The following is a 27,600-nucleotide window of genomic DNA, read 5'->3' on the forward strand; positions in this document are numbered from 1 at the left end:
TTATTTATTTGAGAAACGTCTCTGGAATGTTTACAATTCTCGTTATTCATGATATTACGTTATTACGTAATTATTATACCAAAATTAGTCAATACATTATGCCAGTAAAATCGATTAAATCTAGAATTCCAGAGATTATAACGATTCGTTCATTGACACGCTAAATAAGTCATTTCGTCATTGCATAATAGACTCTTTGTCGTTAAGAATGAATATTGCACTCTTTCTTTGATCGACAGATTTCGAAACCCGGATAAAAATTCCACAATGATTCATCGATTCGAGCTAATCGGGCGTTGAATCGAATTATCCATTTGTTGCATATATTGTATCGTTCATTATCTAACGCAGTGGTTCTCAACCATTTTTCGTAAATGTATAACATGTAGTTGAAAAAATTGCAACGGTATTACGTTTCGAAGAATTGAAATTGAATTAAAAACAAATTTGTTGCAGGGTTGAAATATTAGCTCTTCTTCTTAATTATTATTAATAATAATAAAAGAAACAAAGTTGTTGTCTTTATTTCTGAGAAAGTATTTTATAATACTTTCATATGCATGTGTGTCACCATTTAAAAATATCGACAGTAATTTTTTTCTGCATTATATCAAAATAGAAGATACAATTTGTTATTTTGCAATCTTTCCTTCCGTATTTCCTTTTTTAGTTATAATGATTCGATTAATGATTGAAATTCTTCTATCAAGGTTAAATAGAAAAGATATAATTCTTTTATATAAATCCTATTAAATTTATCCAATGAAAATACGGACATGTATTAAAAAAATTCCATTATTTTGCGGTCTATTGTTATTTGAATTATCATAGTCGGATAAAATAAGACAAAACAAAATGGGGGAGTGGTGTTTCGTTTCGAGTTTGGAAAGTTTGGAAAGTGGATGCATCGATCACGTTTATGGCCGAGTGATATACGATTTATTTATATAAAACGGAGAATCGAACAGATCGAAAATAAAGAAGAACATTCTCCGCTTTTTTCTTTTTTTAATTCGTGAAATCACATGCCTCGTAGAATAATCGAATTGTGTGTGCCTGCCTGTCTGAACTCTATGCCACGTAGAAAGCGCATAAATATGTATGTTAATTCTGTTTACAAAACTATTAAAGCCCCAGGCTCTGTCGGCAAAAGTAAAAATTCTTTTAAAAAAATCCGCTTTTCCCCCATCGATATAGGCCACGAAGAATGTAAAAAAAAAAAAAAAAAAAAAAAAGAAAAAAAAAACATTGAATCGTAAACTTACAAATATATACCTCTGCTGTATTACTACCTCGAGAAACAAAATATCTCTGCTCGTTTATATAAGTACGATCTAACTACACGGTCACGAATAGAGACAAAAGAGAATCGCATGACGGATCAGCCCGACGTTTCAAGGAGACAACTTTCCGATTAATTCCTCTCCATCGTCGACGTAATCTGCTCAATCTGCGGTGGGCAACGCGCGTTCTTATCATCGTCACGCTGCACAATTCTCGATATCAAAAGAAAAGAAAAGGAAAAAAAAAAAAAAAAAAAAANAAAAAAAAAAAAAAAACGCGACCTACTGAGAAATTTGTTAATCTCAACCCATATCGAGAAGTGTAAGAATCAAGTGTACTTTTTATATACCATGGAGATATATCAATTTTTTTAAACTTTTAGAACTTGAAGATAATCTAGGAAAGATACGTACATATATTCTTTTCCTTGAAAAAAATAATAAAGGTAAAACTCGTCATGATCTCTTTTATAATCTATAAATATAATATATAGTTCACATACACAAAAGGATGTATGTCTTTCACCGTTATTAATATAGCCACGCATGAATACTTTTATTGTTGTCTTGAATATTAATATAATATCAAGAAGGAAAGCAATTGTCTAAATAAATAAATAATAGAATGTAGCGATAAAGAAAAGTAACTAGTAGTAGTAACTAGTTTTAAACTTGTTCACTTTTAAATTCATTTATCGCAATAATATTATAACTCGTAAAAATATGAATGGAAAAAGCACGTTTCTTAAGTAAATTCACAATTTTAACAATTTATTTCTTCTATTACAGTTGCATATTACTACATCATAAACTACTACTACTCTATAATAACGTAGTGAAATAAATCAAAAACTAACCACAGTTATCTAATCCCAACCAACAACATCTCGCTTATTATGATACCTTCCTTATTTATTTCTCCATTACGAATGAGCTTTTCCACCTCTCCCCCTGAGCTCGAAAGCGACAACTAGGGAGGAAGAGAGAAAGAGTCGGACAGGAACACTAGGGACTTTCGCATGGCAGTTGCGCAACAAGCTGCGAAACAATTAGATGCAAATCCCGGCAATGGACTTTCTAAATTCACGTATGAATTAGCCCGATTAAACCGCACACTGCGAGCTCCATGCTTGGATATTTACCCACGTAACGTATCCAACTCTCTCTCTTAATCTCTTTGTTCGCGAGATACGCAATACGAGAACGAAATGTACAAAATAATTAATATTTTCCGAAGGGAACGGGTCTGAAAATGGAAAGTGATAATTGATTTATTTACATTTTATAACAACAGAACGCGAAGAGAGATCTAGATTTATCAATTTTCTACGATGAAGAAAATTACTTCCTTTCGTACTTCCTCGTGGAAGCTAATTTTCACAGTTAGAACTTGTATTAGAACAAGGTATTAAAAGTTATTATAATCCTTCTTTTTATCTGGAATTAGCGAACAGCTGATCTATTTAGATTCGTGTTTTATCGAACTAGCTTATTTCAATAATTGATACTGCACGATAAAAAATGGAGTATATGACATCAATTTGGAACAAATATTAACAACAATTTATGATAACTGATATTTATCACGTCATTTCTGCTAACTTTACCAATCTTCATCTAGGAATCCCTAGAATTTACTCTAGGGAAGAAACTCTCTCTAGAATCTACTTAAATTCTTTTTCCCTAGAATCTACTTACCCTAAACGGAATATTTCATCACAAATCCTTAAAGTATCGAACGATCAAATCAATTAACAAAGCATCAAAAAAAAAAAAAAAAAAAAAAAAAACAAAGAAAGAAAAGAAAGAAAGAAAAATAACAGAAAAGAAAAACGAAACAAACGCAATATCGTTAAATGAGAACAAAGAGAAAAGTGGCAAAAAACCATCGCGTATTTCACGTATTGCCTTTGCACTCGTTGACGTGGTTTAGAACAGAATGCTTGAAAATTAGTTTCAGGATCGAAGGCGGCAGCGTGCGTCGGCTTCAATTGCGCAACAAGCGCGACGCAACGAAATTCGATCATCTTTGCCGCATAATAACGCCGCGATATATAAAAGAAAATAAAAATAAAATAAAAAAAAAAAAAAGGAGGACAAGAAGGATACGCGAAGAAGGGAGAGAAATAAGGCGAGCGAGCGAACGAAAGAGAGAGAGAGAGAGAGAGAGAGAGAGAGAGAGAGAGAGAGAGAGAGAGAACGAAGAAAAAATGGCGGCGATGCGACGGAAGCAGATGTTGGAAACCATAGCTCTATGCACGAGGTCATCGTAGAAATATGTAATGTGTAGCGACATGCACGACCCAGGAGGATTAGTCGATCGAACCGGATGAAATATCGCGAGGAAAGACGCGTCTGATTCACTAGGTGAAATGTTATCAGGGATACAAGCGAATTCGCGGAAGAGGGAAGAATTATGCGTGAGTTATCATGCAGAGAGTGTATTAGAAAATTTCTTATAAATATTTTTTTTCTAAATTTATTTTTCACGTAAAAGCGAATAAGAATTCACTCTGCCTATGATTTTTATCGATGAATTTTTTGGGGGTTAAAATGTTGTATCTAGAAAAATATATCCCATGAACGAATTGTATGTAAAAAATACGAATTTATTTCTTACTGTAAAACTGTAAGAATTCTTAAGTATTCCTTCTATTTGTAATACAACTTTGTTACATCTATGATTTTTATTGTGGATAAAGATGAATTTATAGAAGAAGCAAGAATTATCTGTAAATTTGAATCGTTGAGAGTGAACTTGAAAAGCTAACTAATCGTAAATTTCTGAAATCTAGAAATCTAATAGACGAACAACTAGATAATTCGAAACGGATAAATTCAATAAAATAAAATTAAAAGTTTCGTTCAAATGAATTTAGATAAACAGACTCGTATCTTGAAATATAATAATAATAATAAAAATAATAATAAAAGAAAAAAAAAGGAACAAATAAAAAAATATAAATAAAAATTATTCCCATTAAATTTAATCTTGACTTTTCACGTTAATCTCGTCTTTAATCGATCTCTCTAATTTTTTTCTTTTTTTTAAAATCCTTCCACTCCCTTTACGATGGAAGTGTGAAAATGATCGCACGAGAGAATATTACTTAATTGCCGCGCGATTAAGTCCCCCTCGTTCGATGATGAAACCGACGATTATTAATACGATGAGATCGATCGAAAGTTGTCGAATTTCTGGCTCGTTCCAGTTTTGAACTGAGAGTGGCGCGAGGGGGAGGGGCGAAGTCAAGGCGAGTTACTACCTCGATTTCGTCGTCGTGTGCATGGCAACGTAAGAGCCGACGAGCTGCTGCTGTCGAGGGTAATTATTTTTGCGCGTATCACCTTGTGCCACCGAATATTATTGAATGGTTGAATAAATAGGCGGGTAGAAAGAGAGAGAGAGAGAGAGAGAGAGAGAGAGAGAGAGAGAGAGAGAAGGGCTTTTACCTGAAGAAACTGTGTCACGAGGAATAAAAAAATAAAAGAATAAAAAAAAATCATTCGGTTAGAAGGTTGGAAAGTTGTGCAACGCTTTCACTGATTATTCACGATCACAAAAAAAAAAGAAAAAATTAGAGCTCGACACGATTTGTATTGTTAACGTGATGCAATAAAAAATTAAATTGTGAAGAATATACAAACGAGATACGTGTATATACAGGAAATAATAATTTTTGTTCTCGATTATATTTCGATTGGTTATCAACATTTATATGGGCCGTCTGTCTCCCGATTAAGATGATTAATCGAGGCTCTACTTGTACACGTTCTCTCAACTTTTTCATGGCCAATCAATTTTAATAACCGCATTATGCGCAAGTGTAAGTATTTAATACCACCAATTTATGCTCAACAATTGTGATGTGTACATATCTTTGACAAATATTAGCGATTGATTTAGCGTGTTTCGAAGAATGAGTGTGAAAAACGAAGAAAATGGATAAATTCTTGAGTTAAATTTAATAGAAAGAGAGAGAGAGAGAGAGAGAAATTTTTAATACGAATAGAAAATTAAAGTTTCTCTTTTAACGATATTTTGAGCGAGGCATTGAACGATGAGAAAAAAAAGATTAAAGCAGGAAATGCAATTAGTAATATTGAAGTTCACCAAATGCAGTCGTAAATTTAATTCTCAAGGTACAATTACTGAATAGATCCATCATGTGTCCGAGAGCGTAAATGCTCTCTTAGAGACGGGTCCGCCGATAACTAACACTTAAATGAGAGGTGTTTGGTGCATGTCAAAGCATCGTCAAAGGATGCCAATTAAAGCGATGCCTTTTCAATATCTGATAATATTTGGTATTTAATGAGATATCGAATAATGTTTGGTATTTAATAACGTATCTATTCATATTTGATCAGTATATATCGTCTGACATTATGTAAGATACCATTCAGAATTATGCCATTGTGTATTTCGATCACATATTGCAATTAAAACCACGACCTCTCTATATAGTTATATCGAATAATTTATATTCGATATCGTTTAGCGATGATTATATCATAAATAAACTGTTGAAGAAGATATCAACAAAAATGAAAATTGGACATAAAATAAAATATATATTCGATATACTCGATTTGCCAATTTTTTCAAAATTAAATTAATTATTAAATCCTGAATGAACGCACGAAAAATCAAGGATTGAAATTCATTGAGAGTCGTCGATCGATCCCTCCATCGAAAGATTTTATCGATTTTATTGAAATCAGAAATCTAAAAATTTCGAGTAATTCAAGATGAATTGATGTTCGGGACAAAAATTCTGGAAATACGATCCACGCCGGCATCGATCTCTGATCTAAAAATTATACGATCTATTCGACTTACCTCTTGAGATACGGGATTGTTCTTGTTCCGGCTGGTATTGGATGTATTATTAATGGAAGAGAGCGTGGTAAGGGTTGCAGTGCCGACACCGCCGACCGTCTTTCCGCTGACCTTGGTACCAGCACCACCGACATCTTTGTGCAGCGTTCCAGGACTCTGAAATGAAATATCGATGGTGCGTTAGAACAATGCCCAAGAACGTATTTTTCTTTTCTCTTTTTCTTTTTTTTTTTTTTCTTTTTTACGTTCTATGATAATGAGGTTGAAACCTGACATTGAATCTCGGATGAAATATCGAAGAGATATTTTGGGGAAAAATTAATAGCCGTCTCTTGTTTGAGGGAATAGAATTTCGAAATATTTTTAGAGCGAAATTTTTATCCACGATTTCTGTATTGTATCGTATGCAATGCTGTTTAAAAACTAATAAAATCTTTATCGACAAACACGAGTTATTTGCAAAAAAGATAAAATTGGAAAAATTCTATCAAAGATTAAATTTCATTCTACAAAATACCAATGAATTTATATCACGAGGCTTAAAAAAAGAATCATAATCATAGTCAGATACGAAAATTCACTCGAAATAAAACCAACAACATTTCAAGTATCGTATTTGTAACATCATCAACTTTCTTTCGTAAAATAGCCAAACAATTTTCATCTCTCAATTCAATTTCCAAAACTTTCTACCACGTTACAATTTCCACCTATTATTCCACTCAATTTACTCCATACTCGAAAGATTGTAAATCACATGTACACTCGTCCCCGATATCTCGTCGAAATCATCGCTATTTCTCTTAATCTTTGACCGCGCATCCATCCAACGCAGAGGAACGTTTCGTTCGTTAAGTGAAAATATCCCTTCGTGACATTTACATTAATCCACCGAGATCCCTCCACCCCCCCCCTCCTCCCCGTTCGCTTTGTGTCAATTAACGCGCGCATATTTCATACGAGCACGGCCGGTGGCTCGGTCTGTTATTTCTGTTAATTAAGGGTCGCCATCAGCCACTTCTAATTTATCCACCGTCTCATTTGCGTCTTGTCGCGGTATACCAAACCAGCGATTCAGTAACAGGAGACAAAGAGATGACGCGGAGAGGAGGATGGTTTCGCATCCGACTCTCCTCGCATATCTATGCAACGGGCGTACGTGCACGTATAAACGTTTCGTGTGCGGGGGATGCGCATCTTTACACAGTCGAACGCAGAAGTATGTGGGTACTCTTTTTGATTAGAAAACTATCCTTTCTTATTTTGAAGGGAAAGGAAGTTGAAGATTTCTTTTTTTTTTTTTTTTTTNTTTTTTTTTTTTTTTTTACGAAGTATTTTTTAATTTTTATATATAAATTTTTAAAAAGTAGAGACTTTGGAGTAAAAAATTTGTGAAAAGGGGAAATTCATTTTTTTTTGCAATATAGCGAAGTATTTTCTTTTTTTTTGGAATTTTTATATACAAATTTTTAAAAAGTAAGGATTTTGGAGTTTGGAATAAAAATTTATAGATTCAAAATTATGAAAAGGGGAAATTCATAAGATATTTGGTAAATAATATTTCTTAAGTGAAATTAAATAAAAAGAGAGAGAGAGTAAGCGAAGACTTTTGCGAGTGGCTGTACGAATTATCTGCGTATATGCATAGGAGAAGTCGCACGACGAACCGCTGTGCAACTGATAAAACTGTGAAGATAACTGTGAAAGGATACAAACAAAACGATAAAAGATCGGCTACTGTTACCATTCCAGCCTGGTATTATCGTTTAATTGTTTATTGTTGAAACGTTTATCCGCGAGAAGCTGATTGCGCGTCGGAAGTTGCGACGATGATCGAGGCTGATGAAAGCCTCTCGAGTTCTTAATTAATCTTGCCTTAACTTTGTGTAATAACGATTATTGCGACGATTGCTGCACATGACGCATACAGTTTCTCTTTATCCCTTTATATATAATAATTTCGAAAGCAATTATTAATTCGAAAAATTAATCACACGAATATTATAATACAATTTTTATTCATATGGAGAATAAAATATTATTATGATAATGTCGAAATTTGTAAAGAAAAAGGTAAAAGATACGTCTTTTATGTTTTATTAAATAATTAAATAATTAGTTAAATAATTAGAAAGAATAATATTCTGAAATTATCATGGAATTTAACTTCATACTTGATAATTTTTCGTTACTATTTTACCCCGATTTAATAATTTCGAAAGCAATTATTAATTCGAAAAATTAATCACACGAATATTATAATACAATTTTTATTCATATGGAGAATAAAATATTATTATGATAATGTCGAAATTTGTAAAGAAAAAGGTAAAAGATACGTCTTTTATGTTTTATTAAATAATTAAATAATTAGTTAAATAATTAGAAAGAATAATATTCTAAAATTATCATGGAATTTAACTTCATACTTGATCATTTTTCGTTACTCTTTTACCCCGATTTAATAATGCTAATATAGAAAATTTGTAAAGAAAAAGGTAAAAGACATATTTTTTATGTTTTAGAAATAATTAGAAAGAATAATATTCTAAAATTATCATAGAATTTAGAACTTCATACTTGATAATTTTTAGTTATTCTTTTATCCCGATTTAATAATTTCGAAAGCAATTATTAATTCGAAAAATTAATCACACGAATATTATTATCGAAATTTGTAAAGAAAAAGATAAAAGACACATTTTTTATGTTTTAGAAATAATTAGAAAGAATAATATTCTAAAATTATCATAGAATTTAGAACTTCATACTTGATAATTTTTAGTTACTCTTTTATCCCGATTTAATAATTTCGAAAGCAATTATTAATTCGAAAAATTAATCACGAATATTATAATATTACAATTTTATTCGATCATATGCATAACAAAGAATTATTATGGTAATAATATCGAAATTTATAAAGAAAAAGGTAAAAGACACATCTTTTATAATTATGTCATATCCTAAAATTAACATAAAATTTAACTTCATACTTGATAATTCTTCGTTACTCTTTTAAAATTTTAAATCCACACTATATACCTTTTGTAACCTGTAATTAAGTTGCAATAAAATATAAAGAATATTGTTGTTTCGTGTAAACATGCGATTTAAATCGCGATGAATGATCAACCACTATGGAAATTAGAAACAGTAGTTAAACTTTCCACGCGATTATTTCGTTAAACAAGCTTAGGCGCGTCAGGAAGCAAGGTAATGGTTGACAGTTCGTTGTACCTGCGCCTCCCTCATTATCAATGTCGAATCAATGCGGTAACCTTGCATACGGATCAACGCACGTTGTTTCGAGAATAATGCGCACTCAGAGACAATGAGAACGTTTCCCGTTGTCTCTGAATGAAAGCAAGCGAATTGGAAATCATCCCTTGAAGAATTTTTTAAAACCACGTATTATTTTCCACGTAGAATTACTTTGAACGAAATTAACAAGATGTTAAGAAGGAAAAAATAATTGATAATGAACGAGACACACGAGGTTTTAAGGTAAGCAGATTAACATGGAGGAGGGAACAACATACAATACCAGCCACGAATCGAAATTGAAAGGAGGAACCAGACAGGTTCTCCCTGTTCTGAATATTTTATTTAACTTCTCTAAAAGAGACTCGTCATTCGTTATCATGATCAGTAAATTTCCTTTTTTTTCAAAAATCCGCTTAAACGAGAACTTTCCATTGGAATTAATAAACAAACTAAACTAACGAATCATTATACCATAATATACAAATAATAATTCCACGTCTTTTTATTAGCAGTGTATTTATATCTATTTACGTGTAATCACGACGAGTACACACAACGTTTATGTTTCATGAGACATTCTCCGCTTCACCGACGACTGCACCCGAAGAAAGTCATCATCCCCCTTTAATGACCTCCAATCGATGTTCCCGCTCGGGCAAACCTTCATGGATCGCTTTCACGAGCTATTGTTCTTCCTCGCGGGACGAGCCCGTGATTATCTTCGTTAATTTGAGGAGAGAGAAAAAAAAAAAAAAAAAAAAAAAAAAAGGAGAAAAACAAACATTTTACCGCGTCGCATCCTTTTAACTGTACCGTCTTAATAATTGTGGAAGGAATAACGAGTCGTCGTCGGGTTTTGTTTTCCTCGAAGCTTCCAACCGATTCAGACACGTTTTATGTAAACCGCAAGGCTACGCTCGTTGACCTTTGTCGCATTATGCAACTTTCACGTCGCGTGAGACACTAATTTGCATTTTTCCATTATTACATCGATCGTAGCACCTGCTGCCGTTATTAACGCGATTATATTGTACAGTGCTTTACAGGATGTTCCCTTTTTTCTCTCTCTTTCCTTCTCTCGATTGTATTATATGAACTACTTGAACGAATTTTCTTCTTCTTTTTTTTAATTGTCAGGGAGTCTTTTCGTATTGTTCGATTTTTTTCTATCTGATTTTTGTTATTCGATTGAAAAATGAATTTTGATGGATCCTTTTTTCAGCAATGGAGTCTTTTCTTTGACTTTTGCTGTTCGATTTTATCGATTATCGATCGGTTTAATGCTCATTGTTTATCGCGCTGTGTTATCGATTGTGCATGTAAAAGTGGCATTAAAAATGCGTACAAGGAAAAGAGAAAAAAAAGGGGGGAATAATAATAATAATGGAAGATTATGTAATCGAGTAAAGCACAGAAATCGATAATAATAAAGGGAGAAAGGAAAAGGAAAAATAATAGAATAAGAAAACGTGGCGTGGGGAAATGAGTATTATATATTTACCAATCGATAATCGATCGACAATTCAATGGACAATGTGGAAAGATTCTTTTTTCTTTCTTTCTTTCTTTCTTTTTTTTTTTTTTTTTTTTTTTTTTGTTTCTTGAAGAGGATCGTACCGGTATTTGTTTTGTTTCGCAATGTATACATTTTATTCCCATAGTAATGGATTGTGAAACACAACAGTGTTATAATCTTATGTGTGCCGTTGTTCCTCTTTTTTCACTCGGCTCGACGAGTTTTTAACGTGTTTAATTAGCGGGAGAGATTTTTTTTTTTTTTCCAATGAGAAGATTTAATATTTTCAATTTAAAAATTGGAACGAAAGTTTGAATAGGTTTGTTACGATTTTCTTTTTCTTTTTTTTGAACGAGGTCGTATGATATTTCACAGAAATATAACGGGGATGGAGATATATATCGAGAGAAATGTCAAGAGAGATCAAGAGAGTGATAGATATTAGGATCGAAGAAGACGCATCGTCGTTAATTAATTAAATTGGATTGAATTGAACTCGATCACTCGATAATCAGTTTTAGATTAGATACGGATGATTATCCTACTACAACATACCGCATACATGTAAATAAATTGCGATAAATATAATGCAATAAATTGAGATTTATTGACTCTAATGCTAATACTTCACTGACGCCTTTTATATTCAAAGTGAAAAATTATTATAAAAATACTATTTATCGAATTTACATTATTCGTCGAAGCAAGAGAAAAAGAGATAAAGAGAGAGAGAATCTCTTTCTTCCGTCTATTTCATTTTGGTTGGAGAAAAAAATTTTAAAATTCGAAAAAAAAAAAGAAATTGTCCAATTTCACTCAACGCGCGTATAATCAATCTCAGAAACGTTTAACGCGCTCGATTATCCCCGCGAGAGAAACTTTTTCTACCACTCTTCGCCCCAGAGAGAGAGAGAGAGAGAGAGAGAGAGAGAGACAACTTTCTCACACGCTTTTCGTTCAACACAACTTATGCGTTCGATCGAAAGCAATAATTTCTCTCCAACCCGTGAAACCGTTAGAAGCTACAAGTAGACCATAAAGGAATTCAATCTCTCGTTGAAGATCCTTTCGACCAGATGAGCGTACGGTGTATTGTACAATGTATGCATGGCCAGCCACTGGACAAAAAGTGAAAAGACCCGGTAACACATGGAACACATTGAGCGCATAATATCTGTATACATGTATGTGTGTGTGTGTGTGTGTGTGTGTGTGTGTGTGTGTGTGTGTGTGTAAAAAAAGAAAAAAGAGGGGGGGAGTGGAAGAGAGAGAAAAAAAAAGGAGGTCGAAATCGTGGCAAACCCTATCATTAACCCTGGCGAAGGATCGAGAGGCCTTAATCTCCCTTGCTCTTGCGTTTTTCCATTTTTCTCGGGACACCTGGCCGCACGCGCAACGAGCGATAGCAGGTGATGGGATTCGTTCCCTTGTTGGTATACAAGGTGTGTCGAAAAAAACACGAGATTTCGAGATTTCTCCTGCAATCACGAATGTATCAAGTGGCGGTGAAAAGAGATGGAAGATTCGGAATATCATATTCGTGGAGAATATTTTCTTAAGGAATCTATCGTTGATATTGGATCGAAGATATCTTTAAAATTGATTTTCTGAGTTCGATCAAGATTTGATTCGATCAAGGAATTTTATTTTAAATAATAATCTTTATAAATATCATAATCTCATAAACGATATAATTCTTGAAAATTCGTTCAACGCAACATTTTATCATGTTTAAATGAAATCCAGATTTATACGCTTTAACTATACTTCTATGCAACATTTTATCAAAACAGGCTCTAAAAAAGTATCGTCAAATAAATTATCAAATTAATCTTCGCTACAATCAAAAGTATTATCTAATCAATCATTTATCGTTCATCATGTATTACATCATTCAATGATACGTTATAAATAATTTTTTGATTCTACAAATATCAACTTCAACGTCAAAAAAAAAAAAAACACAAACATATCTTTCAACCAAATACATTTACTTTAACATAACATTCGCGCAAAAAAAAAATTCTCTCATCCCTTCCCAACCATTAATCCCAATCCAATCTCTGGGGGCCACGTTTCACCGCATACCTTGCAAACACATCGTCGCGCAAGATCTTGCGCAAATAAATGTGAACGAGTCTTCCAGAAAATAAAACGCGCGATAATAAATTTATCAAACGGTCCGCTCCAATGATTTAAATCGTGGAATTTTTTTTTTCGACACACCATGTACGGTGTTGCCGATCGAGAGCACACACCGGTTCCACTGCTTTTGCGCGCGCACACGTGCGCACACAACTTCTGCGCCGACTCGCTAGATCTTCCCAGGAAAGAGACCAATGGAGGGAGGGAGGGAGAGGAGAGAGGAGGAGAGGTTCGTGGATACCTGAACGTGCAGAGAGAAGGAATCCCTTCGAGAGACACGTGCAGGATAGCAGATGTATCTCGTCTCAACACCTGCCAACCTGCGCAGATACAAAGAGAGAGAGAGAGAGAGAGGAGAGGTGCACACAGCTGCCCTTCGAGGCTGATTCAGCATAGAGGAACGATGATCTCCTTCCCTAGGAGAAGACTCGCGAGAGAGAGGTTTATTTCGACTTTTGTTCTGGAAACGGAATGGGTGGATTGGGTGGGTGGTTGGATAAAACGAAATCCAAGGGCGCAGCGTGTGACGGGATTTCCTCTGTCAGAGTAGTTTTCTTTCTGGGATAGAGGACCCTTTTTCCTTTCGAAACTTTTATAGATACATGGAAATGGACACTGAATTTTGTGGGAGGATAGTAGGCTAGGGGATAAATTGGTGAGAGGGAAATTTGAATTTTTGGGATAAGAAGGGGACGAATTGCTTTGGATGGTTCGAAGGGTGACGTTTGATATTCGAATTTTGTTGAGGATATTAATCATGTGGAAGATGGAAGTATATCCAATGAATTTATATATATCTGTATTAGAAGATTGGAAATTTAAATTTTGCATAAGAGATTAGCATAATGAATGAATTGATGGAAGAAGAAGAAGAAGAAGAAGAAGAAGAAGAAGAAGAAGAAGAAGAAGGAGATGGGATAAAATATGGTAGGACGAAGTGAATTGGAAGAAATGGATTTTCATGTTTGATATTTGAATCGTACGTAATATATGGAAAAAGTGATTAATATTCACATGGCATTAATTGTAAAATTAAATGTTTCCTCTGTAATAAATTTGAGTAATTTTGCTATAAACATTTGCATGTTTTCAGTAATTGCAATATCGTTTATTTCCAATATTATCTTATTATATTCTTATGTTTATGTATTAGGCTTTAAACGCGCGTTTAACTTTTATCTATTTGTAGAAAAATTATTGCATACCGTTGAATACGCGAAGCGTGATAACGAACGTGTTAATGTATTCTCCCGTGGAAATAATTTTTAAAGAAAATATAAGAAAATCGATTAATACAAGAATGACTTTTGCATGGAGATAAATAAGCAGTTGTTACGCTATTCAAACAACCTGACGCCTTTAACCTGAGGCTTGACTGTGTGCAAATTTCATACCTATTAGTCACACTGTAACTAGAGGGATTGGGTTAACAATCTAAATCTTCGGTTACTGTAGTAACTTTAATAACCGGTACTATATTTCGTTTTAATACACGTTAATACTCGATGCTTTGTAATCAACCTGTCTTCGAATGATTAATAACCGGAACGTCGGTTTTTTTTCTGAATATTGTGTGGCTGGTTACAGAAGATAACCACTCGCATATGTGTTTCTAAAATAATTTCATTCATTCTTCAAAAAAAATTGCATTAGTTCCAATAGCGGATTGAGCAAATGGACGGATATAATGAATGTTTTAAAATTTATGAGCGGAATATTTATAAGATGATGCAGCGAAAATTTGAAAAAGTGAAATATTATGTTCATGTTCATTAAAAAATGAAAAAAACTTATATAAGAAAAAAGAGAAAGTATAAAATATAAATAGTTTTTTGTAATATTCTTCTTTTATGTATCGAATGAAATTATTTTCAACTATGATTAAATAATCATATATAATTATATGTATATATATAAGTTCGTATAGTATAATAAATACTAAAAGTCGAATATAAGAGATAAAGAAAACTTGAGTGAAAAATAAAAATAGAATCTACAAGTAATACAATAAAGAATGTTTTCATATCGCTGACGATGACACTGAGGAGAAAAAAACAACGCAAAATTATACATTAAAATTAATTCATTCTAATTCCTCAAGACGATTCACAAGTCATTGCAATGGAATTCTCGCCGCATTTTTATATATTATTTCCAAGCGCGTTCTTTCGCAAGCGCGTTTTTAAATTACGCGCCTTCGATATCATACCAGAAATTCACGAAAGTATTCTCGATAAACGACATACTTCGATGAATTCCACTTTTGAAGGAGAAAAACAATCGCAAAAGAAACCATCATTTAACATTCGTGCACGTTTACACGAAAGACGCGTAATTTCAACGTAAAGTCGCTTTCAGGATCGTCCATGCTACGATTCATCGTAAATAATAATAAGTTGCCAATAACTCGAGCAAAAACGAACGCTTTTTCTGCCTGAGTAAAAGCGAAGAGATTTACAATCTTACGGATACGAGAATACCACCCGTTGTGATGGATGTGTCGTTTTCTCGAAACCAAGAATATTCCGCTTTTCTAACCGGAATTAATTCCGATAAGGTTAGGACCCCCACTGTGAATCGAGATTATTGATTATAAGCAAATGATTACTTTTCATAGAGGAAAGGAAATTCTATGTAGACTTCATTAAAAAAAATTCTAATTCAAATCAATTAAATAGGAAATTTTGTGACGTAGTTTAATTTAATTTTCTGATAAATTATAGGTTAGGATGTATGGTAGCTAGATTAAAATGATTTACAATATTTTAACGTGAATAAGATACAATTATTATGCATTTATACAAAATAATAATAAAATATCGAGTGGCAAATGTTGAAATTGGCTCGAGTGAATGTTGAAAATTGGCTGAAAAATATATGATTATGATGCACAAACAAGATGTTCACGAATCTCAACTTTAGAAAATCGTAATTTCCGCTAGTTGACCTGTTGTGAGACCTAACTTATCAACAGTCGATTGACTTACTTTCCCTAGTGGGAACGGCCTACCCATAAAACGCGTGAATTATTGTCTCGCGGTTCTTAACTGTTTCATGCGATTGTCTTTACCGCGGAAATACATGATAGAGGAATCTTAAAAAGATTTTTATTGGATCGTTAAAGTGTTGAAGCGCGAGCATAAGTGAAGCCAGTGGCATAGTAAATGAGAATGAAGTTGTGAAATTGGATGGAAAACGATTTGCGGCTCGAAACGAATCGGTTTATGAGAAATTATGGTCGATGGAAATGAATCGTGAGAGTATTTGAAAGTGACTCAATTCTTTACCCATACCTTGTATCACTTTGATTCTTTATGAAAAATTATCGTTTTATTTGTGATTATTTGTTATATCTATAAATAATTTGATGTTTCTGTTTTTTATTTTTAATAAAAGAATATAAAGAAGAATTTTTCGTTTATTATTTAGAATTTGAAAAGTATCGAATTTCAAAAATGAAGAATGGTTAAAAACATCATAAACCAAATTTTTTAAATTAATAACGAAATAATATTAAGTATTATAAATAAATCAAGATGAAAGATCTACTGGTCACGGTTTTTAAAAATGTTACACCTATTCAAGTTGAAAAAAGAAAGTAGAATCAAGTGATTCGGATCATCAAGACGTCCAGTTAAAACGAATCGAGTTAAGAAGAAATGAATCGGAACAAATTTAAACCTCGAAGATTTATAGCCATTTATGCGTGCTTTGTATTCATGGTTTTAGATACCTGATTCGTGATGGAATTCATCATTCATATAGGAAACTTTTAGACTTTCAAAATGGACTTGATATGAAAATAACCGACGTTTATTCAAACCGTTGATTTTTTATTTTTATTTTTTTTTGTTCATCTTCTGATTTACATGTACAATTGTTTTTAATTAAAATATTTGGCTATGAAAAATATTCAATATATTTTATAAAAAAAATTAATAAAAAAAAATCAACTATTACTTTTAAATATAAATCTAATTTTGAAATATTTTCTTTTATTTTTTAAAAATTATATATATAATAATAATAAAATAATAATAGAGCATAATGAAAAATTATATTTTTAGAACTTCAGACGAACGAATAATTTTGTGATTAATTATATATATTTCTTTTTCAATTAGAAAATTTATCTATATTTTATACAAATATTAATAGAGTAAATATTACAAAATTATTATTTTTTTTCTTTTTCAATATTATTATTTTTCTTTTTTTAAAATTTCCTAAAAAACTGATACTTTTACTCCACGAAATTGATATATATGAGAATACAAAAAAGAATAATAATTCTTAAAATCGAGATCAATTGTTAATTATCTTGTTGGTTCACGCACCAAGCAAAATTACTTAATGACAACCATGATATGCAAATTATTAATTATACATATTATATCTAGCTTAACAAAAAATCTTAGCAAAAAATCTTATTCTTCCTAAATTGCCGAATAAATAATAACATTTTGGAATAACAGATCATCACAAAATAATTACGGATAATAATTCAAATCCAATTTTCTTTGATAAATAACTCTGAATATTATTGCATATCATTATTATATTTTTTTAAAAATATATTATTTTCAGGAAACAATTAATTATTCTTATTTAATTGTTCCGTCGGATCTCAGTCATAAAATGAAATTTTCATTATTCTAATAAAAAAAAAAACTTTAATCATAAAATATATACGATTCTCCTAATTTTTATCTTTTTATAAAATATGTCATAAATAAAAAAAAATAAATTTTAAGAATACATTAAAAATATTTGTATGCTATTAGAATATACGATAAAATGAATATTCGTTCGTGGATTAACAATATTCTGAAAGTAAGTAAAAGTTTTTTGTATCTTTTAATCTCTAGTTAGTTTCCAAGTAGAATGTTCGCCAAATACTGACGCAAGTATACGAAGGATTTCCTAGTCGGGACGTTTTCACAAGTATTAATTAGCCAGTGGTCATTGATCGGTGAAACCGCTTCTGGTATTAGCAACAGATGGTTAACTCTTAACCTATTTCAGTATGTTACGACATGATATGGCTCGTCCGGTACGCTGCGAAAAATTCTACACGTTATTTTTTCTGAGTCTAATACACGTGATCAATTAACGATCGTGTTCGAGCAGCGTGTACTTACGTGGTTTGACTCAATAATTGACTCGAAAAAAAAACGATAGAAAAAGAAAAAGAATTTGGTAAATTAAATTGATGAATATTTTTATAAAAAGAAAAAGTTTTCGAAATGATTGTATTTTTCATTAATTTATTTTTTATTTTCATAAAAATAAATGAAAAATGAAAAATAGAATCTTGCAAAGAATAGTACAGAGAGGATATTTATTACTTTTAAAACTTTCAGATTTTCTTATATAAGGAAATATTTTTATCTCTTTTGTATAGTTTGAAAATGATAAATTCTAATTGAAAAAATATATACTTTTTAATAATTACCAGAGTTATTAGCTAATTATATTTTTCATTACTTTCTATTATCTAAATAATTCTTATATGAAATATTTCATACAAAGAACCATGATCTATATATTTATACGATCTTGGAAAGCATTAAACCTATCGAATTTCTTGCTTCCAACTTCACAGAATTTAAACCGGAATACCTAACCAAGAAATCACAAAACCACTCTTCTAATCTTTCAGGCAAGTCACTAAAAACTTCCACAAAGAAATTCAACTAAACATAGTAAAGAAACTACATACTATCAAAGCATTTTATAATATTTTTCTTCTAGGAATCGATAAGTTTTCGAAAAAAAAGAAAAAAAAAAAAGAAAACGGAAGTGGAACGCGATTCGTCTCGGTTGAAAAACAAGAGCTCATTTACCTTTTCTCCTGCAATGTTAAGGAAACAAGATGGAGGCTTTTCGCAATATACCAGCGTCCCCCTCGCAAAAAATGTCAACCGTATTACCTTTTTGCTCGAGTGGTCGCAATTTTTGCGTAAGTTAATTGCATGCTGTGCACGGGGTACGCAATTGATGCTCTTCTCTTCTGTATCGTTGAAATAGGTACAGAAACAGGTCCGAAAAAGAGACGATCGACCGACAATGGTATCGAAGCGTGATCCTGCTCGAGAAACATGCTGAATTCGAGCGAAAAGAGAACGAAGAAGGACCGGCTGTTCTCTCTAGCGAGGATAACATGGCGAAAACACGAAGTAAACGACAAGTATAGATATACGCAGAGAACGAAGTGCGTCGTTTGACTGCTTTGACTAGCGTGCGCACGCAGCAGAAGGAAAAAAGGGGCTGTGCTCAAGTGGCGACGTCTGTTGCGGCCAAAGGACAGGGAGGAGTCAAGTGTTTGCTTGCCAGGCGAATTATTTTATTGCTGACTGGAGAAAGGTTATGTCGAATCGATTTTAAATCCCCTTTCGTTGAGTATAACGTTTGTTTCGTGCCGAAAAAAGCAGTGATTAGATCGCGAGAAATGGAAAATATATAACACTATGACAGGAATACTTAATGAGGTTATGTTCAAAGATTTCTCAACGCTTAAACGAAATTTAGATTATTTATATTGAAAGCACGAAGAAAATGAATTAAATGAAAAAATTTTCAATCAGGAATACTTTTGATGATAATTGTTGATTATTATTGAAAGCGATAATCAATTTTATCGAGAGAGGATTATATTTTAATACAGATTATATTTTAATATTATAAATTCAATGAAAGAAATAAATGCTTATAGAAAACATGTAAATTTCACTTTTTCATGTTTTAATTTCACCTTTCCTATTTATATATTCATTTAAATTTCATATTAAAATTCAATTAAATTAAAATTAAAATTAAAATTAAAATTAAAATTAAAATTCACTCTATTCTGACATGAAAATTATCGTTTCAAATATTCTAAAAAAAAAAAAAAAAAAAAGAATCATTCGAAGTATAAATGAAACTATTATTATAACACCAATCGTTATTGTAAGAAGTATTTATTCTATCGTAATCGAACATTTAATAATCTCGTGCAATTTCAAATTCGCGTGCATATCGATCGCATGTGCATATAGCATGCATAAAAGCTTTTGAAGAGTCAAGAAAAAATATAAAATATCATACAAATTATAGAATTACACAGAAATATTATAAAATTAAATAATTAAATAGCATAAGTAGACGATGTGAATGGAACGAAACACATTAAGTGCACGAACAACATTCACATAAGACTGTCTGCGAGATGATCTGATCTGTCGCCCAGGGCAAAGAGAAACTTGCTCTGCTAGTTACTATTAATCGGAAATTGTTTAACTCGTCTGATAAACATCTGATTGGTCTATAAGTATACAGCGTGCAATAACGTTCGTTGTTGTTATCAATCGCGAAATGTATAATCCTCCATACCTTAATATGATGCTACTTCTCTTTCAGCACATAATCATTTAGAACACATCCAGAACATTAAAACAACTTTATCGTATCACTGACTGCACGACTCTTTCATTTGTGAAAATTACACCCACTAAACTTTATCACCGTTATATGCGTCGTCATCTAATATTACATGCGCGAAATTGAAACGCGCATTTGAATTCAGACACTCATCCCTCTAGTGGTGAAATAGAGTACTTGACTTGTGATCCGTAGGGAACACGAAAAACAATGAACCGTAGTAAGGGTTAGATTGAAATAAAGAGATGGGATTTCTTTTGTAGAGTTTGACTCTCTGAAGCACTTTCAAGATGAATGACTAACATGCTGTGTATGTAAATATCTTTTAATTTTTTATTCTAATCAATCAAAAGAAAAGAAAATTAATATTCTTCGACTGTATAAAAACTTAACCTATAATTTCAGATAATCATTGCATTATTAAATAAAGAAAGTTATTTATAGAAATATCGAAAGAAAAATCTTTAAATCTTAAAATATCACACAATAATAATAAAGAAACGATTTAATTTCTAGGTCAATTTTTCTTCCTTCTGTAAAAAAGGAAACTATAACGCTTCGTGCTGTACCGGTTGACATCATTATCATTACCACTTTTGCGTAAAAGGAAATTGAAATCGCTCTTTAATCAAGCATACAGTGTAAGGAGAAAAACGATCAAGAAAGCACGTCAACAACGGATTGGAAAATTAGAGCAGAGATGAGCACGTGCAATGGATTCGGAAAGATCCGTCATCGCTTTCGAAAATTTCTCCCTTTTTCCTCGAGGCAGGCGAAAGACCCCTTTACAACTACCCGAGTCGCGGGGAAGCTACGAGAAACGGCCCTGATGGCCTGTAAACAAGTGAAACAGAACTTTCACGGCCACGAGCTCGACCTGGTCACTTCGTTTTAGGTGTACAGATATTACATATATAGTACATACGAGGTCGGACAAAAAACGAAGCAGAAACAGCAACGGTTATCCCAGCCTGGTCTCTGTGAGAGCGGAATCGACGCATAAAAAGGAAACAGGTTATCGAATTAAAGCGATACCGGTCCCGAGACGCGTAATTTCTATCCCCAGGCCATTCCAGAATAATATTTGGAGGGCAACGGTATACGCCTTGGGCGAATCTTTCGATATCTTCCATCTTTAATTCTCAATTTATGGTTTGAATCTATTCCAAACATATAGCGAACGTTCGTATTCGCGGATGAAAAAATGGCGGATATTATTTGTTTACAGACACGTCTTTCCACTATAGTACCATGGAAACCTAGGCGAAAAAATGCTTCACTACGCAATAAGATCGTTTTCGTTTACTTACGAACTCGAATGGATCACATTACACCTCGACGCCATGGTTCGGAGATGTTCAAGATGTCTAGGACGCGTGACGAGCACACACTTTTCTAACACACTCCAATGGATTTCCAATTAGATAATAATAAAAGCCAAAAAAAGAGAAAAAAGAATATATTTATCGATTGCACGTGCGAAAAGTATAGTGTAAAAGTAAATGTTTCGCGGAAAAAGGTTATGTTACGCGTTCAACCGCGAAATACAGTATCATGATTGTTTACTAAATTACACAATTACACGTTACAGAGAAGTGAGTTGGAAAAATATAACAATGAAATGTACAAATTGATTTCATATCATTACTTTATTGCTTTTTTTCACGTTAATGTTCTACAAGAATTTTATCATTTCAATATTTGCAATTACGACACAATGACTATGTTTTCTCTGCAATATCGATCAGTTTATTGTGTTATTCGTAATAGATTAATTTATCTATCGATCAGGAACAATGTTAAAGCTTTTCGAAAGTATAAACAAAAAAAATTACTCAAAGTTATATACGTATGTATATAAACTGACATGTACTCTACACACATGTGCGATCGTTAAATTTTTCGTCACTTTCGTGCAGTTTGCCACGTTTGTTTCTATTTCCCACACACACGTGTCTTTCTACCCTCCTGCAGCAGTGACAGTGAATTAAAACAACACTTCGTGTACTCGTGTCCGTTTATATTTAGAGCGTGGATGCACAAGAAAACGTAAGAGGCTACTTGGTAAGAGCGGAGTCACGTTGCTTATAACGTTACATGATATCGATCGCCAGATTGTTATCCGATAACGAAAGTTATTACTAATGTATCAATAAAGATTACTTACTATTTTTTACTTTTGTATCAGATGATAATGCAAGTTATTAATATGTAAATTGAATGTATGTTTTCTGAACAAAAAATATTCCTTCCGCAGGAATCAAATAGATTTTTACGAATAAGAAACGAAGACAATCGGCTTTGTCTGGTGTAGAAAAGTCAATATTATCGTGTCTGTCGATACGAATAAAGACTTATATACCTCGACTGTTTATAAATGGAATGATATTTCAGAGAAAAATTAAATTCGTTAATTATTTTTAAAAAACAATAGTAATTTTCGAAGTACATAAAAATGTATTAATTAAAATTTTCAATAATTGAAATAATCTATGACAAAAATTCTAAGAATCCTTATTATATATTTTTTCTTTAATCCTAATATTTTCTTCCTGGTTATTTCTTCAAAAGTACATCGTTAAGGTGTACTTTACATATTTTATCGAAGTATGATAAACAACATGGTTGACACTTTTCTCGGTATGGCAATGTTTTGCACTGTAAATGTGAGACCATTGTCCGTTTGTCAATACAAGGTACCGTATGTGCACCAGTGCGATCAGACTGCACTTTCGTTATACAAATGCACTTGCAAACATATATGGTTCCCTTCTCGTGACTCGCATTTACTATGATCAAATAATAAAATAATGTCAAACGAGTACTCATTTTCTTTTAAAAGATAAAAAATTTAAATATACGTTTATACGATTAATGATTTACGTTTTAACGATTTTTTTTCAATTTTTTCCTAAGAATAAATATAAATGTTCTCCTAACCTAAAATAATCTAAACCTTTACGCTTCTGAAAACACTATAATAATGCATTGTGTGCATCATCATTGAGACTATATTCGTTATTACACGTTTAACTTATGTATAGTTTACACATACATGTTCATGAATACACGTGCGTATGCTATTATGAGTAGACAAGCGTGAGATTCCTGGACAGACGCTTCTCGGCTCGTGTATGCATCTGCATTTGCGTCGAATGAGGTTAACGTTAATGAGGCACAAACATCTCCAGACACTGTAGTCAGACCTTCCCTTTTATTCACCCTGTCACGAGCCCTTGCGGCTATACTATGCGTGCACACCATTGAAAGGTGATTTTTTCAAACCGACCATTCGTTCGTTCCACTCGATCAACGAACTACAACTACGTGGTCAACGCACGCGGCTTTGCGAGGAAACAGCCGGTTCTAACACACAAAGAATTTCGAAAGATTCTAGAAATACGATTTACGATTTCACGCGTTACAAAAATTCTTATTAGAATCGTTAAGAATATCGGAATCGCGCATGACAAAAATAACATAACCTCTAAATATAAATAATATTCCTTCGCGTAAAGAATGTTCATCTTGAAGATCAAAATATGTCATGCACAGTAATAAATCATTGCATAGGAATAATTAATATCGCTTCAAAAACTTTCTCTATATCACGGAGAGAAATTAAGATGAAAGATTTGAAAAGATCCATTAAACTTCTCGCAACGAACAAAACAAAAACCTTACCTTACCATCAAAACAAAAAGCGATACAAAAATGTTCGATATATATATATATATATATCGTACATATGTATGTACACACACACGCGAGCGCGCACACACACACACATCCAGGTAGAAATCTTTTGAATCGTGTCTTCTTTCCGAAGACCATATATCACTGGTCTTGGGTCACCAATAAATACAAGGTGTACAGTGCCTGCGTACCGTTATATTCGTTCTAGAGACTGGTCCTTATCAAATGCACGCTATTGCACAATATTTAAGTATCGAGATGTGATATCGGAAAGTACTTACTCCGTACAGAGATTTCAATTTTACGTGATTAAGGGCAGGCACATCCACCATGGAACACTTAAGAAGAATAGTCGTAGTTTGGCTGGGCATTTTTCTGCAAGCCTCTGTTCACTTGTCACGTGTAACAAAACTGGCGGCACGACACTAGCGTGGGAAACGTCCATTGGTGTCCGCGACTATGATCTATCGATATCGTCTTACACAAGCTTTAAAACGCAGACCGGTAGGCACGAAAAGAAAAAATGAAAACAGAACTAGGTTATATCGGTTATTACGATGTTATGATAGACACACGAAATTGTTAAGATTCTCAAAAAGAATAATCAAAATAAATGCCGAGGGAACACAAATATTTAACGAGTATAAAAATTCGAGTTCTTGTTTTCACGGCAGTGAAATGGCAGTGCACCGTTACCGATCAAATTTTAGATATAACGATGTTTCGTTTTCTTTTTCTTTCAACGGACTAACAATATATTCGATCGTCAACATCTATAATCACGCATCTATCACACAATCATTTAAACGTGCTCGTAACAGAGTTCCTCCCGTACCGAACATGCTCTTGCCTGCTCGCCTAACTGACTGACTGGTTTTCACTCACTCTCACACAACGCGAAACCGAGTGGAATTGTAGTCACATCTCTCCCCACCGCGGAACCCTTCCTTATCCCCTCCACAGAAGTTAGAGCCAATCGTTGCCGCAAAGAACGCATATACGTGTGCGTGCACATGTTTAAAGCTTCACATGCGAAAGTGCGTGTCAGTGCACTGACACTGATGCATGTATGCTGAATGTTCATGTTTGCGTGTATACGTGCATGCATGTTTTATTCCAACAAATGTATAGAGTATATATCACGATGAAAGAATATACGGAAGAAAATTGGTAGAATTGATTTCGTCGAAAAAAGATGATTTAAAATGAAATAGATAAAGCATGACGTGAATCGCATTTGCTTGTGGGATTTAGGCGAAGAAAATAACGGATTTTTCGTGACGTCGCTTTACGATAAAAAATGAATCAATCTGTGGAATATTTTGATAGTTTATTCCTAAATTCTTTTATCGTTCAATCTGTTATTGTTTTTTTTTTTAATTATAAATTAATAGATATATTATTTTTTTCGATTCTTCATTTTCTCAAAAATTTATTAATTACAAAAATATGAGGTTAGGTTATAGAAATAATTATAATTAATAAAATTTGCGATAAAATTAAATATATAATATAACAAAGATTTAAATTAAGTAAACTAAGTATGATTAAAAAAATAAATTTTCTTTAAACAAACACAAAAAAAATAGATTAATAGAACTCAATTATATCGTTATATGTGTATATGTAAACTATATATTACGCAATATTTAGCATAAGTAAATGCACTTTCACTGTCATCTACCGGTTTTAATTACATGATGTAAAGGAAGTTTCGAATCTGATCAATCTGTTTATATGTTTATTTGTTCCACTTCTGCTTCGATTTATATTAATAAAAATCTTTGTAAATAAAAATATGTATATTTATAGACATTGCGAGATTAATTTTTATTGACAATACAATAAAATTCTTATAATTGATGACGATCTCATCAGTAATTTCATTTCTAGTAAAATACTACGAGATTCGACTACGCATTTAAATTCGCGGAAATATGTGACTCATTCATTCATTCATAAGAAATCATTGGGAATATTTAATCTAATTAATATTAAATTTAATTTTAAAAAATTCAAAAAAAGATATATCTATCTCTTATTCAATAAAAATTATTAATAAATTTATAAATTAATAAATAAATCAATTTTATTTATGTTTCAAGATTTCCTTGATTTTCAAATACTTGATTCAAAATTCTTTTATTCTTGTAAAAAATTTTGAAAATTATTCTTTTGATGTATTCTATTGTAAAATAATTTTTGTATTAATACCTTGACAAATAGAAACAATGAGTAAGTTTTAAAATTATTATTTATCATCGGGATAAATTTATCTATATAAATGTATCGTCATATTCACAAACTTATAATATGTAATTATTTGTAACATAAAAAATAATAAGATAAGATATACAATTATTCGCAATCGTTATCAAAGATTAAAATAAACAATTTTCAAAGGCGACAATGAATTAAAATTATTCTTTTATGTTACCATGAATAAAAAAACCAGATTAATTATCACAGTTAATTATATCAATTCCATAATCGAGAACATGGAATGTAACAATTTCTACTGATGCGATATTTGCGAAACATCCATGATAAGAAAAAGGAAATAACGCATCAAAGGATAACTCATTTTTTCCTTTAACGATCAACGGAAAGTCTAAAGTCACATATAACTGCGTCACTATGTTGCGATATCCATATAGAATACACATTGTTTAGATATGGGTCGACATAACCTATATAATTTTTAAATTGGCTCGAATACAATAAAATTCGAATACAAAACTTTGTAAGATTTTGAAGCTTTTGAAATTCTCGAAATACAAAATGCTTATTTTTTAAGAATTACTTTATTTTACCAATAACTAAAATCTTGAAAAATTTCGATTTCTGAAATCTTTAAAACTTAGTTTTGTAATCGATCAATGATAAGAATAATAATATTATTACCTTCCATTAAATTTTTATTCGTAGAAACTATCGTAATATCAATCGATCTTATTAATTAAAAATAAATTCACTTTGTCAACAACATTCTCTTTACTATTCCTCTTGAATACAGAGAATTTCGAATCACGAAAAAGATTTATTTTTCGGTTTCGAAATTTCGAGCGTCATAATTATACGATCTTGCGCAAACGGCGCATGCGCCTCCAGCGCGCATGAAACAGGAAGAACAACGGCGGACATATTTTTTTATTTCTCGGATCGAGCGTGACCGCATGTTACGCTGCTTCGCCACGTTTTATCGGCTTAAGATCAATGTGTCAAAGTTATGCCACGCATTCGTATCCGAAGGTGATACGAGCTGGACGTTATCCAACGACCGCACAGAGAGAACCGCAGACAACTCGATCGCCCGGCAGATTCTAGTTACGAGACAGGTGACGAAGTTTTCTTCCTTCCCTCTGCACTTGTCGACGTCGCTCATTTGGGCGAGGATATAGCGTAGAAATAGTAACGATGTTTTGAAA

The 27,600-nt window shown here is 32.4% G+C and overlaps 1 protein-coding gene and 1 long non-coding RNA gene across 4 annotated transcripts in view; one reads left to right on the forward strand and one right to left on the reverse strand.

The window, feature by feature from the left end:
• LOC122719196 (probable serine/threonine-protein kinase dyrk2) overlaps window positions 1-27,600 on the reverse strand; it is a 173,148-nt gene that overhangs the window by 39,634 nt on the left and 105,914 nt on the right. For all 3 annotated transcript variants that reach the window (XM_043944814.1, XM_043944816.1, XM_043944815.1), the window contains exon 2: window positions 6,127-6,282. In XM_043944814.1, the coding sequence (XP_043800749.1) occupies window positions 6,127-6,282 (156 nt within the window). The remainder of the gene's footprint in view (window positions 1-6,126; window positions 6,283-27,600) is intronic.
• On the forward strand, window positions 20,703-21,842 carry LOC122719202. Its single transcript, XR_006347537.1, has 3 exons — window positions 20,703-20,786; window positions 20,993-21,628; window positions 21,705-21,842. It is a non-coding gene; the product is annotated as an uncharacterized LOC122719202 (long non-coding RNA).

Source organism: Apis laboriosa, unplaced genomic scaffold (genome assembly GCF_014066325.1).
Source record: "Apis laboriosa isolate Shangri-la unplaced genomic scaffold, ASM1406632v1 scaffold70_cov154, whole genome shotgun sequence".
In the NCBI taxonomy this organism is placed as follows: Eukaryota; Metazoa; Arthropoda; class Insecta; order Hymenoptera; family Apidae; genus Apis; species Apis laboriosa.